The 14,583-nt window shown below is 38.7% G+C and overlaps 1 protein-coding gene and 1 long non-coding RNA gene across 4 annotated transcripts in view; one reads left to right on the top strand and one right to left on the bottom strand.

Moving 5' to 3' along the window:
• The window catches only part of THSD4 (thrombospondin type 1 domain containing 4), a 450,024-nt gene that overhangs the window by 136,630 nt on the left and 298,811 nt on the right, over window positions 1–14,583 (bottom strand). Inside the window, exon 1 of one of the 2 annotated variants that reach the window (XM_072148084.1) lies at window positions 12,264–12,556. The exons of the other annotated variant lie outside the window; for it this stretch is intronic. Coding sequence (XP_072004185.1) covers window positions 12,264–12,335 — 72 coding nt within the window. The 5' untranslated portion in view covers window positions 12,336–12,556. Of the gene's footprint in view, window positions 1–12,263; window positions 12,557–14,583 lie in introns of those variants that run through there. 2 annotated transcript variants of the gene reach the window in all.
• The window catches only part of LOC140127412 (uncharacterized), a 157,103-nt gene that overhangs the window by 89,179 nt on the left and 53,341 nt on the right, over window positions 1–14,583 (top strand). The window lies entirely within an intron of this gene.

Raw genomic sequence — 14,583 nt, 5'->3', positions numbered from 1 at the left:
AGGACCTCAGGAAATAATACTGTCATATATTAGTTTCCCTAAAGCACTAAAATGTTGGTGGAAAACCGATTTGTATTAAAAACCATTACAACAAAGTGGACTAATAACTTGTTCAGTAGATTGAGGTTAACAAGAGTTTTACAATTTATTAGAACTTGTTCCAGCTTCTATTGGAGATTGTTCTCATATATTAATCATATATTAATCCAGAAAACTGGCTGCTCTGTGTTTGCATTGTTAGTCTGAAAGCAATTGGTATCCTCCAAAATGGCTTGGCGGACCAATAGGACATATTTGGGATATACGGCTTAAAAGTATGTAACTTGGAAGCAGTCACTTTATTTGCCTGGGCCAAAACCAGACCAAAACTGTTTGCAGATTATTGTGAAGTTATTGATGCCAACATGAATACCAAGTAAGGATTTTCTTCCATCCGTCAGAATCATGGGATTTAAGTCAGTTTACAGATCCCTTTTGGTTTACATTTGGCAATCACTAAAGGACTATACTGAGTCAATGGTAAAACCAGTTGCAAGCTTGGTTCAGTAATTGCGGAGGTGGTATGAGACAGGTTTGATTTTCATTAGGAATTAAGAGGATAGATGTTAGGGAAGGCCGCTCGTGGATAGTGAATTATAGCCATGACTTAGGTGATGTTACAAAGCAAACCACAAAGACTGTCCATATGCTTTACTGTTAATGACTTCTAAAGCTGCATAGCTGAGCACATACACACATAACTCAAGAGATGAGCACATGCTTGAGGAGAGAAGTATGGATCAGAGATAATTGGTAAAGTTCAGGAAAGCTATTTGCATGTCTGTCAGTTTGTAAGCCATACACATCAATTCTGAAAGAGCAATTTTGTATGCTGTACCTAATAATAATCCGACACAAAGCTGTGATCACACAAGATACAGAGGTGACCTTGTCTTGCTCATTAAAGTCATTATTGATGAGGTTGTACATCTTTACACACACCAGGGACCACTTAGTATAAATGATCATCAGGACTGCTACTGCTTTAATGAAGCATTTGGTAGATGCTCTTTCTATAGTTAAAGGGATTTACCAGAGTAGTGAGAGTCCAACAGCCAGCAATGTCACAGATCAGCTGTTCTGAGCAGATCGGGGACAGAGAAAGAACAGGAAAAATGTAGCTTATTTCTCGTTTTAGACACTTATCATCAATTATAATGGATGGAAGCTGGTCTACAGTAACCAGCATAGACGAGAGCTATCTGCTTCCTGTCCTGCTGAGAAGGGCTGATCTCTGGTGATGCTGAGCCTTCACCAATATATCAGTCCTAGGTTAGTGTCCTAGGGAAGAGTACCACAGCTTGCTCTCACAACAAAGGCTTCATTGCAGTCTCCCCATTACACAAAGAGACCCACACCCAGATACAGCCTCCTCCTCCTTTTCTGTTATTTGGTCCATCAACTGGCAGGAGGTGGAAATTTACTACCCTGGTTGAGAATACTGGACAGCTGTAGAAATACTGAGATTTCTGGAAATGTGTTCCAGTACTAGAAAACTTCCAAAAGGTCACAAATTACACACAGAGTTATATAAAAATGATCAGTGTCAAAACTTACATGGCCACAAAACATATCACATCTAATACACAGAATATATAAATAAACTACGTGAATCGGTGCATTGTCAAAGGTATCACAAATACTTTTATTCCGAAATATACTTTAGCTGTTGACCAAACAACATTTTGGCCTCCAATTATTCACACTATCCGCCCTGCACATGTGCACACTCTGCTCTTACACTCGGCTCATACAAGAATACTTGAGTCTCAGATGGGGAATGAGCCACTAGACACCTTTAATAGCAGATTATGTCCTCTGTTTTTTCTGGGTGAACCCACAGCTATCCACACATTTGCCCCATAGCAGCTGCAAGACAAATACAGTATATATAGTCCAAAATGGACACACACCAGTAATTCTATAATAAACCTTTTTTTGCTCAGGATTACTAAAGCAGTCCCACAATGAGGCCTCCTTCAGATTTGAAAGATTAATGGGTCCTGGATGTCATAATGGTCACAAGATACTCTGTAAATGCAATGTTATACACCAAATGTACATTATTTGGAAAGGAAATAGAACTTGTGAACTTTATGAACATTTATTTTCTTGTGTAAAATGTGTATTAAACATCTGTCAGTGATAATACAGATGCATTGCTATAAGTAAACTTTGTTTCTATGACAGAGTATCTACCCTACATAAGTAAATCTCTGGTAATGTACACCACATAAAAATAAGTTAAGCAATGTGTATGTAGTACAGATGGATCTGATAATAAACCTGACACTTGTAATCTCACAGGAAGGACTAGAAGAAATGTAAAATCCAACAAAATGAGCATATGGTCAAGGATAAATCATTATGATACTAGTTCTTGAATCTATTTACTGGTCATTCAAATAATCTTTTGAAAATATAACGAACAAATTATTTAAATGATCTTCTTCTATCTTTAAGAATATCAATTCTGTGCAACGAGGTTTCTTAGTGAAATAAAACTCACATGTAAATCCAAAGATTTGATTGCCACAACATATTGAATGACTATTCACATTGAAATATTCATGTCATGGTGGGTGGATTGTCTACATCCTGAAATTTTGCAGGTCTCCATCAGATGTTTTACAAAATATTTTGATAAACTTTTCAAGCCAAAATCAATGGTAGAACTTACAGGGAGAGAACTTATAGAGCAGATAATTCTAAAAGTAAATTAACCACATGGTTTCAGTGTTTTTAACCCAAGCATACTTACATGCTGGTGTGTGTGTCCTGAAACAAAGTCCATCTTTCAATTAGTTGTTTATGGCTTTTTTGGAAAGAGGACTTTTAAATATATGCAAATGAGCCTCAGGGGCTCCTGTGTACATCACAGAAGCCCCTTCTGGCTCTGTCTGCTGCTAATTATAAATGCCTTCCTTTGGCGCTTATCACCTCCCCCCTCCTTTCCCCTGTCAGGGAGGCAGTGACAGCTGACAGAACCAGAAGGAACTTCTGTGATATACTCAGGAGCCCCTGTGGCTCATTTGCATATATATAAGAACACTTTTCCCAAAATAAGCCATTAACAGCTAATGAAGGATGGATCCTGTTTCAGGGGGCACACACCAGCACCAGCATGTACGTTTGCTTTGGTTAAAACCACTAAAACCATGTGGTTGATTTCCTTTAATTGTTTTTTTACAAACTGGTTTTGACTCAAAAACTGCTTTTATATATTAATCGCCCATGCTGCCAGGAACAAGACGCCCCTCCAACCAAACATTTGTCCTACAGTCAGAACCTCAGTTGAGGCTTGGAAGCTTCTTCACCTGTCGCAGTCCTACTCGTCTTACCCTACGAACACAAGCTTGATTCCAATAGAAGTTTTGAAAATTATTAACCTACACTGGCTGTTGAAATGACGTAGGAGGGGGGCAGAATTATGCTACCTCAATACCAAAAATGGCAGATTTAGGAAAACAGATATCCCAGTCGAATTGGGACTCAGCTATGTTTTGGGCTTTAAGGGCTCCACATTCGGCAAATTTGATGGAAGTCCACCAAAGTAAAAACAAGATGGTACCTGAGCCCAAGCAAATTAGCTAAAATTTAACCAGGTTCCCAAGGTAAATGCTGGAGAGAGTGTTCCAGGGAGGTTTTTCGAAAGCTGTCTCGGACCTGTGCTCTAAGGTCGCTTCCAAGCACATAAATCTGGATCCCGCTTTAGCAGTAGTTGGGATGGGGAGTAGTGAAACTATTAATTGCCATAAAGTGGAAGTCAGATAATCCCCCAAATATACATATCCTCAACGAGGTATTATTTATTGCATATTTAATTTTGTTTGGCAGTCGCATACATATCTTAATCCAATGCTGTCTAATACGGAAATGTCAGATATGAGTGTTTTCTGTAAATATTTTTTTTTTACACAGGAGCCCCTGAGGCTTATTTGCATATATTTAAAAGTCCTCTTTCCAAAAATGTTTTCTGTGTAACTGTAAATATTACTGCATTTGCATTTGTGTTACAAAGCATTTGTAGTAGCCAAGCATTTGCTTGTTAAAATCATAGTAAATCTTTATTAAAGGCAAACATTTTTTCACTTTGTATCAATCTGTATCTACATGCTCTTTGTTAAACACAGAAAATCAATACATTGAGGTTATAACCCTAGAGCAGTGATCATGAACGTTTTAGAGTCCAAATGCCCAAATTACAAACAAGCTGCCCCCCTCCCCAGGTGGGGGTAGAAGGGTGGGTTTGGTATCATTGGATAGATGTTTGAAAAATAATAAAAATTTTTTGATCTGATGTGTATTCAGTGAGATATTCCACCGTACTGCCCTTTTTTTACACCCTGAATCTATATAATGAGGTGAAGAAGGTAGCCAGGCCTTGCAAAGATGAAACCCGATGAGAATTCATAGATTTTTTTTTACTTTCAAAACTAATCACCCATATAAATCAGCACAAACTGGTGCAGATAGATTTTGATAAACCGTCTATAGAACTACTTTTAGAAATGTACCATAAAATGTTAGGCACACATCCAAGTGTCACGGGGTCACTTGTGATGCTGGAGTGTTTTTGAAGTGGTGAGAGTTTATGATGAAAGCAGCAGCTAGGGAACCACCTGCAGGAATCAAACCACGCTCACTCTCCGAGAGGATGACTTAAACAGCATCTTGTGAAACAAAAGCCTCTTGCTGCACAAAAACATAAGACGACTGTATTGTGAGTTAGCTCATACTACCCAAATACAGAAGCACAATATTCAAACAAACCTTATTATCTTTCACATAAGACTAAGCTGGGATGTAAGACCTACAAAAAAGATATATGTAAAAATGATATAAGTAATAAAGTTTTAAAAACTTTACAGAAAACTTTGCAGAAATTGTATATGTACACACATTAGGTTGTTGATAACCTCTTTAGAAATAACTAAAAGTTTATCTTGAGATCTTACAATCGAATACATTAAAATGCACACAAAGTTTTCAATAGCTATGGACAAGCAGCGGTAAAAAAAAAGGCCCTTCCTTACTCTTGATTATTTAACTCCTGCTTCCTGCTCCAAAATTTTTTATTTTTTTTATCTATCAATAAATGTAAATGAGCAATAATATAAAAAATCTGGTTTTACAGTAATGGTAATTGTATTGAGCATCCTATATATTATTTTCTATCTTCTAAGAAAAAAACACAGCACTGCCCCATATTATGTATTGGGTTACATATTTTAAGTTAAGATTGAATCAATGTTATATTTAGAAAATTAATTACTATATGACATAGTCTTAGCGCTTGCATCAATATTTACTCCTGTCCACTGCACAGTGCTTGGTCCATGGGATCTGACCAGCACACAGACTGAGGATGCTCATGTGCAGGGGGCCTCACACTGTGAGTCATGTGGTTCCAATGGTGATTTTATAAAGTCACAGTTATTGTAGACATTGTGCAACATTATTTGTGATAACAATCAAGTTTATAGCCTCTGTGGGACAATCAGTAGGCAAATCCTTTTGGACATCTATGAATAATTTGACAATTTGACTTCTGTCTGAGAAGGACGTCTTTGGAGCTTGCACAATTACTTAAGAAGTGTTTGCGCCAACTTTGTATTGCGGCTGCACTGTGCCGACACAACTGAAAAATGTTCACCTAAAGAGGATTGTTAGTGCTTAGTCTGAGTTTGCAGCACATTTAATACAGTGACTCGCCAAAAATGTTTAGCACGATCTATGCTGAAGGTGCACCAAAAAAAGATGGTGCACACTTCCCGAGCAGTGCCAGATTATTGTAGAGCATGCGCCAGTATTCAGTTATCTGGTGCAGCCTGCACCCTACTTTAGATAAATCTTGGCCAATGTATTTGATAAGTAGGATTAACACAGATATGGCACAATGCAGAGTTATAAGATTTTTATAAATATCTGTAAAGTTACAGTTGAGAACGTAGAGGTTTAAGTTCATTTTCCTACAATTAGATAGTAGACTAGTATACTAGTAGCAGAGAGCAGATATAGTAGCACTTTAAGTCTATTGTCTAATTTGGAAGTTAAGTCAAAACTGAAGTCTAGTACAGTGTAACACAGTACCACGCTTATTTTTATACAGGAGGGATATTGTATGCAGTATAAATGTCTTTCACCAAATCATCACTTGCTCCTCAGTGAGCGGAATATAATTTTACATTATAATCTATACCATTTACTTTTAAGCAAAAGAGTTGAGCAGTCTGTGATTCTGCAAACCCACCGGGTCCCCAGAGAGAGATCAGGTGTTACAGAACAACAGAGTAACAAGGTGTTGAGTGGAAAGGACTGGACCAGATGGAATCTCTATCCTTAAAGGTTAAATATTTGCTGACACAGCAAAGTGTAGGCGGGTAGAAGGGTAGTAATGTTTTCTGCTTCTGGTATAGGTGAACATGACTTCCATTCAGTTAAACCACAGGGAATTGTCTCCGTATCTACATCATATTTAGGTAACCTGTGAACAGAGCTTCCTTTACTAAGACAGATTGGGAAATGACAATGTAAATACTGTACTGTTTAAGAAAAAGTAAACAGGCTGTCAATGGAAGTCCTCATTAAAGGCAGTTTGAACCCTTTCTTGTCTGGATCCCTCAATGGATCCATTTGTAAGGAAAGAAAATATGCGTACTGAATTGCTTGATATATAATTTCATGATTACATATATACAGTAATGCATTATTTTAATGCAGTCATGTACTGACAAAGTTCCCATCAAGATTAAGATTTACTGAATAAAGCTAGTTTTGGATTTTTCATTTGCCTCAGGTACTGTATAATCGTGCTAGGTACTGGACAAGGGTCCCTATAGCTTCCCTTATAGGGAGGGCTTAAGCCCTCAAATTTTGCGAAGACAAAGTGACCCACTAAAACAAAGGAGATGGTGACAATTTTCACACCAAACTCTTCTGGTCACCATGTAACCTATTTAACTAAAGTGCCATAGTACAAAGAAATATCTTAACTGGTTATTGTGGCCATATATATGCCATCAATGATATATTGAAAAGTTTGAGTGGGGCTGTGTGAGGCTTCTTTACATCATGTTCATGACCTCAGCTTAACATTTACAACAAGACATTAAAGGGGTTACCCCACACCATTCATCTGTTTTCAGCACATGGCTCCATACACTGTGCAATGGCTAAGATGCACAGCATAGTCACTGAGGATTGCCTGCTATGCCAAAAACATCTAGCTGGCACAAGACCGGAGTGTCAGATTGTTGGCCTTTCTTAACCCTTTTAAATGCTGCATGTGATGGAACTAACTTTACTATGAGTTGTACTAAGGTCACTTTTCTGCTCTAGTCAATAAAGAAGTTTATATTTCAGAGCACTTTGGGTTTACATGAAAACTATTCCACCCTTCCACCAAGCATTAAAATCTGCTGGGATCATGTTGTAGAGGCACTGTGATTTCCAACCAACTTTTTTTTAACGGGGTTTTCCCATGAAATAAAATTCTCATATTTCAATGAAGATCATTTTGAACCCTTTACTTCACAATTTTACTTAGTTTTATTGTTGCTATAGCTCCTATCACTCAGGGAGGTCAGTGTAAAAATTCCAGGGTGTGGGCGGGGACTCTCTAAGCAGACACATTATGATCCATCTAGTTCTGTGAGCTGACAATGTTCTTAGATTATCAGGGTACAAGGTTTATATACACTTTCATTTATCTTCTTAACATTTTACTAGTATCTGACAAATAGAAAGAGAGATGAGACAGATCAGAGATGATCAGATCCATGAGATGCATATTATACACAATGACAGTCAGCTCTCCTACATCTCTGCTATTCCACATCATACTAGGTCTGCTGTGCCTCTTCAGATAAAGAATTCATCTGTACAAGCTTAAAGCATCTGTACAAGTCTGTAGCTTGTAGTTCTTTTCATACTGCTGCCAGCAGGATTTCAGTGTATGTGTCAGTGTGAGCTCCATCTTGGACGGCAGGGGGCGGGGAGAGAGTGCAGGGAGAGAGAAACTCGGCTCCACCTGCCACATTAACATATGGCTTAAAATGGTATTTTCTCTGAAATGGCATAATGGGCAGGAATAATAAAGACCATAGTCTACAACATGCTACCAGCAGATTATGATGTTTGTGGAAGGTGGTAGACTACAGTATCATTCTGTTGAAGAAATAGATATTATCTAATACTTTTTGCTGTAGAATATAGAGATTAGATGCACTTAATCCCTTTCCTATACTGCTGTAATATGCATTGTGTAGATACAGTATCCATAAAAATATAGATTACAACATACAGACTGACTTCACAGCAAACGGTTGTACAGAAATGTTTTTGTAATAACGCAATGCATTTTTGTGTTCAATAAAAATGGAGTTTCTCCTGAATACCCATGGGGCCATTAAACAGTAACTGTTTTTTGGAGAGAGGTTATGCCAGTTTTAGTTTTCCACAGCACTATAAAAGAGAAAGGTAGTGTGTGTGCCATATGTTAAGCATTACAGGCTCTAGAGTAAAAAACATATATGCCTACAAGACATCTACTGTGACAATTCCTTTCCAGATTAGCTTGTAACTCTTTTTATGGCCTTTTCTTCCTGGAGTTACTGTAACATGTGGTAACATACTACTGCTGAGCTGCCTTAAATTTCCTCTTAATAACATCTATGAATTGTATCTGCAGGTAGGGGGTGAGAATAAGAATTGTGCGCTAAATTCTCACTCAAGTAAAATTAGAAACTGTGAAAGCTGCTAACACTTAGTATTTAAGTTTTATCTTTGCGATCAATAAGTGGTGCAAAGGCTCCTGTTAGCAGCCGCCATAACTATATATTAGGAATGGATAAAGGCAACATGCTGCTTCCACATATTATGAAACTACAAATTCTAAGGCTTTCAGCTTTACTCTTATAAATAGCATTTCTCCGCCTTAAATATACTGTACATATGTATTAAGCCTTCTAACATTCTATACAGCATTTCATGGATTCTAGTTAGCATTCACAGCATAGCTAACCTTTCAACAAACGTTGTTGTACTAACTCAATAGTCCATCTGACATGAGGTTTAACGCTATTTCTGAGCATAATATGTCATATACACGACTTTGTTTTTTATGAGTTTCCCCTTTGTTGGATCTATCTTTTAATTCTCAAAGACAATAGGCTGAGAACAACTGATATGATGTCTCCCATACACTACCCACAAGGTGTAGAATATAATCTGCTCATTTACATCTGGACCAGAAGCAACAATGTGAATGAAGCACTAAGGGTCAGACAGAAACTTGCTATCTACCTCCAGCAGCCTCTGGCTTTGACTGTGCCTTCCCTTTCTCAATTTATAAAACAACATTATTTCTTTATGTAGTACTATGGGGGTTATTTCTTTATGTAGTTATATTGGGGGTGTCCTGTGTCTCATGGCTTAACAGAGGTTAGCCATCAATGTCTAATTGTGAGGCACCTTGATCCCAAACCAATCAGTCAGAAACATGTTGCATTAAGCCAGATAAAGTCATTTATCTTCTGGCCACTACAGAGACCAAAGAGCCAACCACTTTTGGCTAAATGCTCTCTGTTGATGATATAACTGAATAAAGATGTCAATACTGAAGTACTAGAAACATTTAATAAGAACCAACTTCTTTTGTCAACTTAGGCTACATTCACGCGGTCACTGGGGGCCGTATATGCGGGCGCCGTATATCAGTCATATATACATCCCCCATTGGCTGTCAATGGGCGCACAGAGCCGTACAGTGCCGCACTGTTCTGTTCCCGGGGAAACATAGGACATGTCCTATCTTTCCCCGTATTACGGCACCGTGTGCCATGTATCGCTATGGAGAGGGGAGGGGGTGAGTAGCGCTAACACCCTCCTCCTCTCCCGTGCATCGACGTGGCATAGGGATCCAAAATTATCTAGGTTATAAACTGAATTTGTGCTTCACATTCCGGCCAAAAGTTACCATAACTTGTAATGCATCATTAGTAAGTAAGACAATCATCTTATATTTTTTATCCCTGTCCTCCTCCCTACTAAAATCTACTTTTAAAATTATACTAATGAGCCTGAATGGCTCCTGGTGGTGTTACTAGAGCCCATGCTGCAGCTTCACAGGCTGTTAAATTGTGCAGTAGCCCACCCCCTCCAACCATGTTTGAAAATTCCCTAGCTGTAGTGAGATTACATCAGGTAAGGGAGTGGGAAGTGCTGAGGAGCAGAGGGGGAGGATAGCCTAATAGCCTGTGTAGCTACAGCATAGAGGGGCTCAGAAACCTTCTGACTCATTTGCATAATTGTAAAAGTTGATTTTGAAGGAATGAGACCATTGATAACAAATATAAGAAGATTACCACTACTAGTGAGTGAGATGCGTTCAACTTGCATCACATTCGTCCGGAAAGTCCAGCCTGAAAGCTGACATGCAGCATTCATGCATCAGTGGTCGGTCTGGACGCTCCAGCCAGCACACGCTGCCAGTGTGATGCAAGTTGGATGTATCACATCCACTAGTGTTTAAGGGGCGTCAGTGTCTCGTGATTTATCATGCATAATTTTGATAGTATATTTCATTTAATGAGAGTCATCTGAAATTGCAATAGCTGGAGCTATATACAGTAACTGTCTTCATAAATAAATGTGGCCTACTAGGCTGGAGCTTAAGACTGGATTTACACAATTAAAGTCAACAGTACAACCATTTACTGTGCATTTTGACATATGACACTCCTCAGTGACCTTACCACCGAAGCCCTAATACATCTAAAGTACTTTTTTACATCCAAACTCTTTTTTTGTCAACAAAGGCTTCATTTTTGGTAACTTTTCACAATGTCCTTATATAACCTCTGGCAAAAAGTATCCAAGCTAATTTTGGGACACAAAGCCAACAAAATAAGTTACTTCTTATTAAACTTTCCAAGTACATCAATATTGACTCATGCAATTTCACCATTTACTAGATGATGGAGCAGCATAATGAGAGTTGTGGTCAGTTGTGGCTGCATTTCACTGATGTTATAAAACCACATCCGCATCTTGGGTATCCACACACACATATATCTACCTATCTATATATATATATATATATATATATATATATATATATATATACACACTTGAGACATTTTTGTGTATGTGTATTTCACACTATAAGAAGAAAAAGGGGTCAGTTATGCAATACGTAGAATCATTCAAAAAATAATTCGTTAATACGTCATGTCACATTTTCATGTCTGATTTTATCCTTGAATGATACCAAAGTTAGACACTATGGGGCACATTTAATAAGGGCTCAGTCTGTTGCACACCCTATGCTAAAGGTGCACAAAAAAAGGTTGCTGCACTCTGTTGGGGCAGTGTAGTGGGCGCCAGATCCATGAAGAACGTGCGCCAGAAATCCAGAATCTGGCGCACCATGCACCATACACAGGAAAACTGCATTTAGTGCAGATTGCACTGTTCATAGTAAATGTGCCCCAATATGTTGTGCAAACCCTAAAACTAAAGGTTTCTTCAATGACCACGGTGACCATTATAATTCAATAAGACAGGGGTCATGATATTCTGACCATGGAAGGTAATAATTTGGATTCAGCAAACCACAAGCCGACTATCGCTACAAAAATATTCTAAACATGTAAAGTCGTTACAAGTTACATATAGAAGTTGGGTTGTAAGTTCACATGGGCAAGGTTATCCTCCCTACTGTATCATGTCACTACCTTAGTAACTCTTGTTTGCACTTGTGTCATAATTCTATTTGCCATTGTACCAAGTTGTCCAACTCTGTTACATATAAGATATGATGGCATTATACGGAATATAAATAAAAGCAACTTAATCATGGAAAAGAACAACAATATTAGCAAAAATATAGATATCATTAGCAAGTCTACTCCCTAAAGCCATGCAAGTCACAGTTTCCCTAATATATATTTTATTTGATAGTTTTTAAATACAAAAGGGGAATACAAAATAAAAATTCAATCTGTATGAAAGAGGGAAGGCTATATTAACCCATCAATAGCATAGTTTATGATGAATAGAACTTTGACAAACTTTGAAAAACTTCCTCCAAGTATCAGGCTGTCTTTAAAATGAGCAAACTTTTCTTAATTTGGTAAAACATAGCAAAACACATTACCGTCATATATGAACACGTCAATCAATTCTGAAAAGTACATCACTCTGGACCAAATGTGACTTACCTCTCCCCCAGGTCTTGCTAGTGTGGATTTTTGAAAGGAGAGGAAACTTAAAATCAAGTAGCTGACAAACATTATTATCAACTCAATGTCAAAACTATCCTAGAGGAAAAAAGTCCTTCTGCCAAATATTAACAGCTAGCAGATGCACTTGTGTCTCAGTATCTCAACACTGCAGTTCTGCGAGGCACTGATCTCTCTCCCTCTCTATCTCGAGCTGTTTCAATACAAGAAGCTTTGCTTCAGCCACAGCTCTGGAGACAACTGGTAAGCTGATCTCCTCATGGAATAACTTCTCCGTGCTAGGGGAGGGGGAAGGAGACAGCAATGTGCTAGGGGCTGTAGTTCATATAAAGCAAAGAGAGGGAGGGACACAAGTGGTCCATGCCAAGTTACGCATCTGGTCCAGTTAAAGGATAACTTTCTCAGTGGACCAGGAAGGTGACTTTTTTAGCCTATGTGCATCACGGGAGGAATACAAGTAAAATGCATGAAGATAAAATACTATTCATTGATGTAAGATGCTCCATGTTGCATCCTGAAGGGGAAATCCAAACTATTGAGCTGACATAAGGGTCAATAAGTTAAAATAAGAAAGAAAGTCTGTATCAGCTCACCCACCTGCATCTTCAGCATGTGCTATGGATATCTCCAGGATGCTGGAGCTTGTCAACGTAACAAAGGCAAATTATCCAGCACCAGCCTTGAAAGTTCGATTAAAACATGGCATGCAGCCTTCTTTATTGAAGGAATATTAGAAAATATAAGTGAGTATCGGTTCAGGAGTAAACATCTGTGCTCAAAAACGATGTATATAAAAAACCTATGCGTTTCAAACGCTATCCTGTGCCCTTACTCATGGCTAGTGTGTGTGTGTTTAGGGAATAAATCCGTAAGTCTTTTCATTGATTACCACCGAGTGAACACTACTATAGTTAGGCTGCATTCACATGATGTATGCCTCGCCAGCGGCATACATCGTCAGTGGGGAGAGGAGCAGGGGATGAGCGCTGCTCACCCCCGCCCCTCTCCATAGGAATACACAGCGCCGAATTCTTCAGAAAGATGGGACATGTCCTATCTTTCTACGGGCTATGGAACGGTATGGTGGCATGCGTGTGCTGCACCATACCGCTCCTGTAAGGCACTCTGAGGCCATATAAGTGTATGGGGAACGTATATGCACCTTATATACGTCGGCCGTATATACGTCCCCCATACATTCGTGTGAATGCATGGCTGCCAATGTATGGTACGGCGGACGTACATCGTGTGAATGTAGCTTTAGTCAAATGCATTTGTTACATATACGTAAAAAACACATTGCATTAACATGCCTCCCAATACTCGGTCAAAAACTAATATACTTTTTCATACACACAAATATTTAGGTATTGGCCACATTGACAATAGCCTTGCTAAAGACTTCAAGGCAGTTTTATCAGTCATGGCTTAAGAGAGAGGAGCAAACCATTCAAGATTAGCTTGTCTGAAGCTTTGATAAATGTTTTCTTAAGATTAGTGTCAGGATGCAAGATCTGTGGATCCTCTGGACTACCATGGGAGGTGGTACTAGCCGAAACCTGGGACCGGAATCTAAGTGGCACCTGGTCTTTACCAGAGCCCACTGCAAAGAGGGATTGGTCTTACTTTGGCGGGGGTTCCACCAGGTCGTTCCACAGGTGCGACTAACCCAGGGTGGCAGCTAAAGGTCGAGGTATCTTAGCAGGAGGCAGTCTCGTGCTCAGGTTCAGACACAGGGTCAGGGCAGGCGGCAGAGATGCAAGGTCAAGTCCAATGAATGATTTAACATCCAACTGCATTGCCACAAAATAACCATGAACCAACACACACTGTGAACTGGAAATAAGGGACTAATGTGGCAAATGCATTAAAAAACTTACTAAACATTAGTTTATTAACAAATACATTTTTTCTCTAAAATTTCTTAGGATGTAACTCATATCACCTTGATATGTGATTACTAGGCCCCAAATATCTATATAGATATATGCCTGTGCTTTATAAAAAAAATACTTGGTCAGATTCTATGCCAGATTTTTTGAGCTTAGGGTAATATGCTTTATTTTGTGAAGTCTAGATGTGAAATACCCCCTCCTTTCTGGCATAGGGAGAAATCTCTCTCTGTAAACATATATTGAAAGTATATCATCAGCTTAAGTCTTGGCTGGACCAGAATGTAGGAAAGTTAGGCTTACCAGATTGATAGATACAGCAGGAAACATGGTGAGTGGAAAGCTAAAATAAAGTGACTACTACATTATGATATCTACATATACTTCCTTTCAGAATGACTGTGACC

Source organism: Engystomops pustulosus, chromosome 4 (genome assembly GCF_040894005.1).
Source record: "Engystomops pustulosus chromosome 4, aEngPut4.maternal, whole genome shotgun sequence".
Taxonomy (NCBI): domain Eukaryota; kingdom Metazoa; phylum Chordata; class Amphibia; order Anura; family Leptodactylidae; genus Engystomops; species Engystomops pustulosus.
This window is presented reverse-complemented; position numbering and strand designations above follow the sequence as displayed.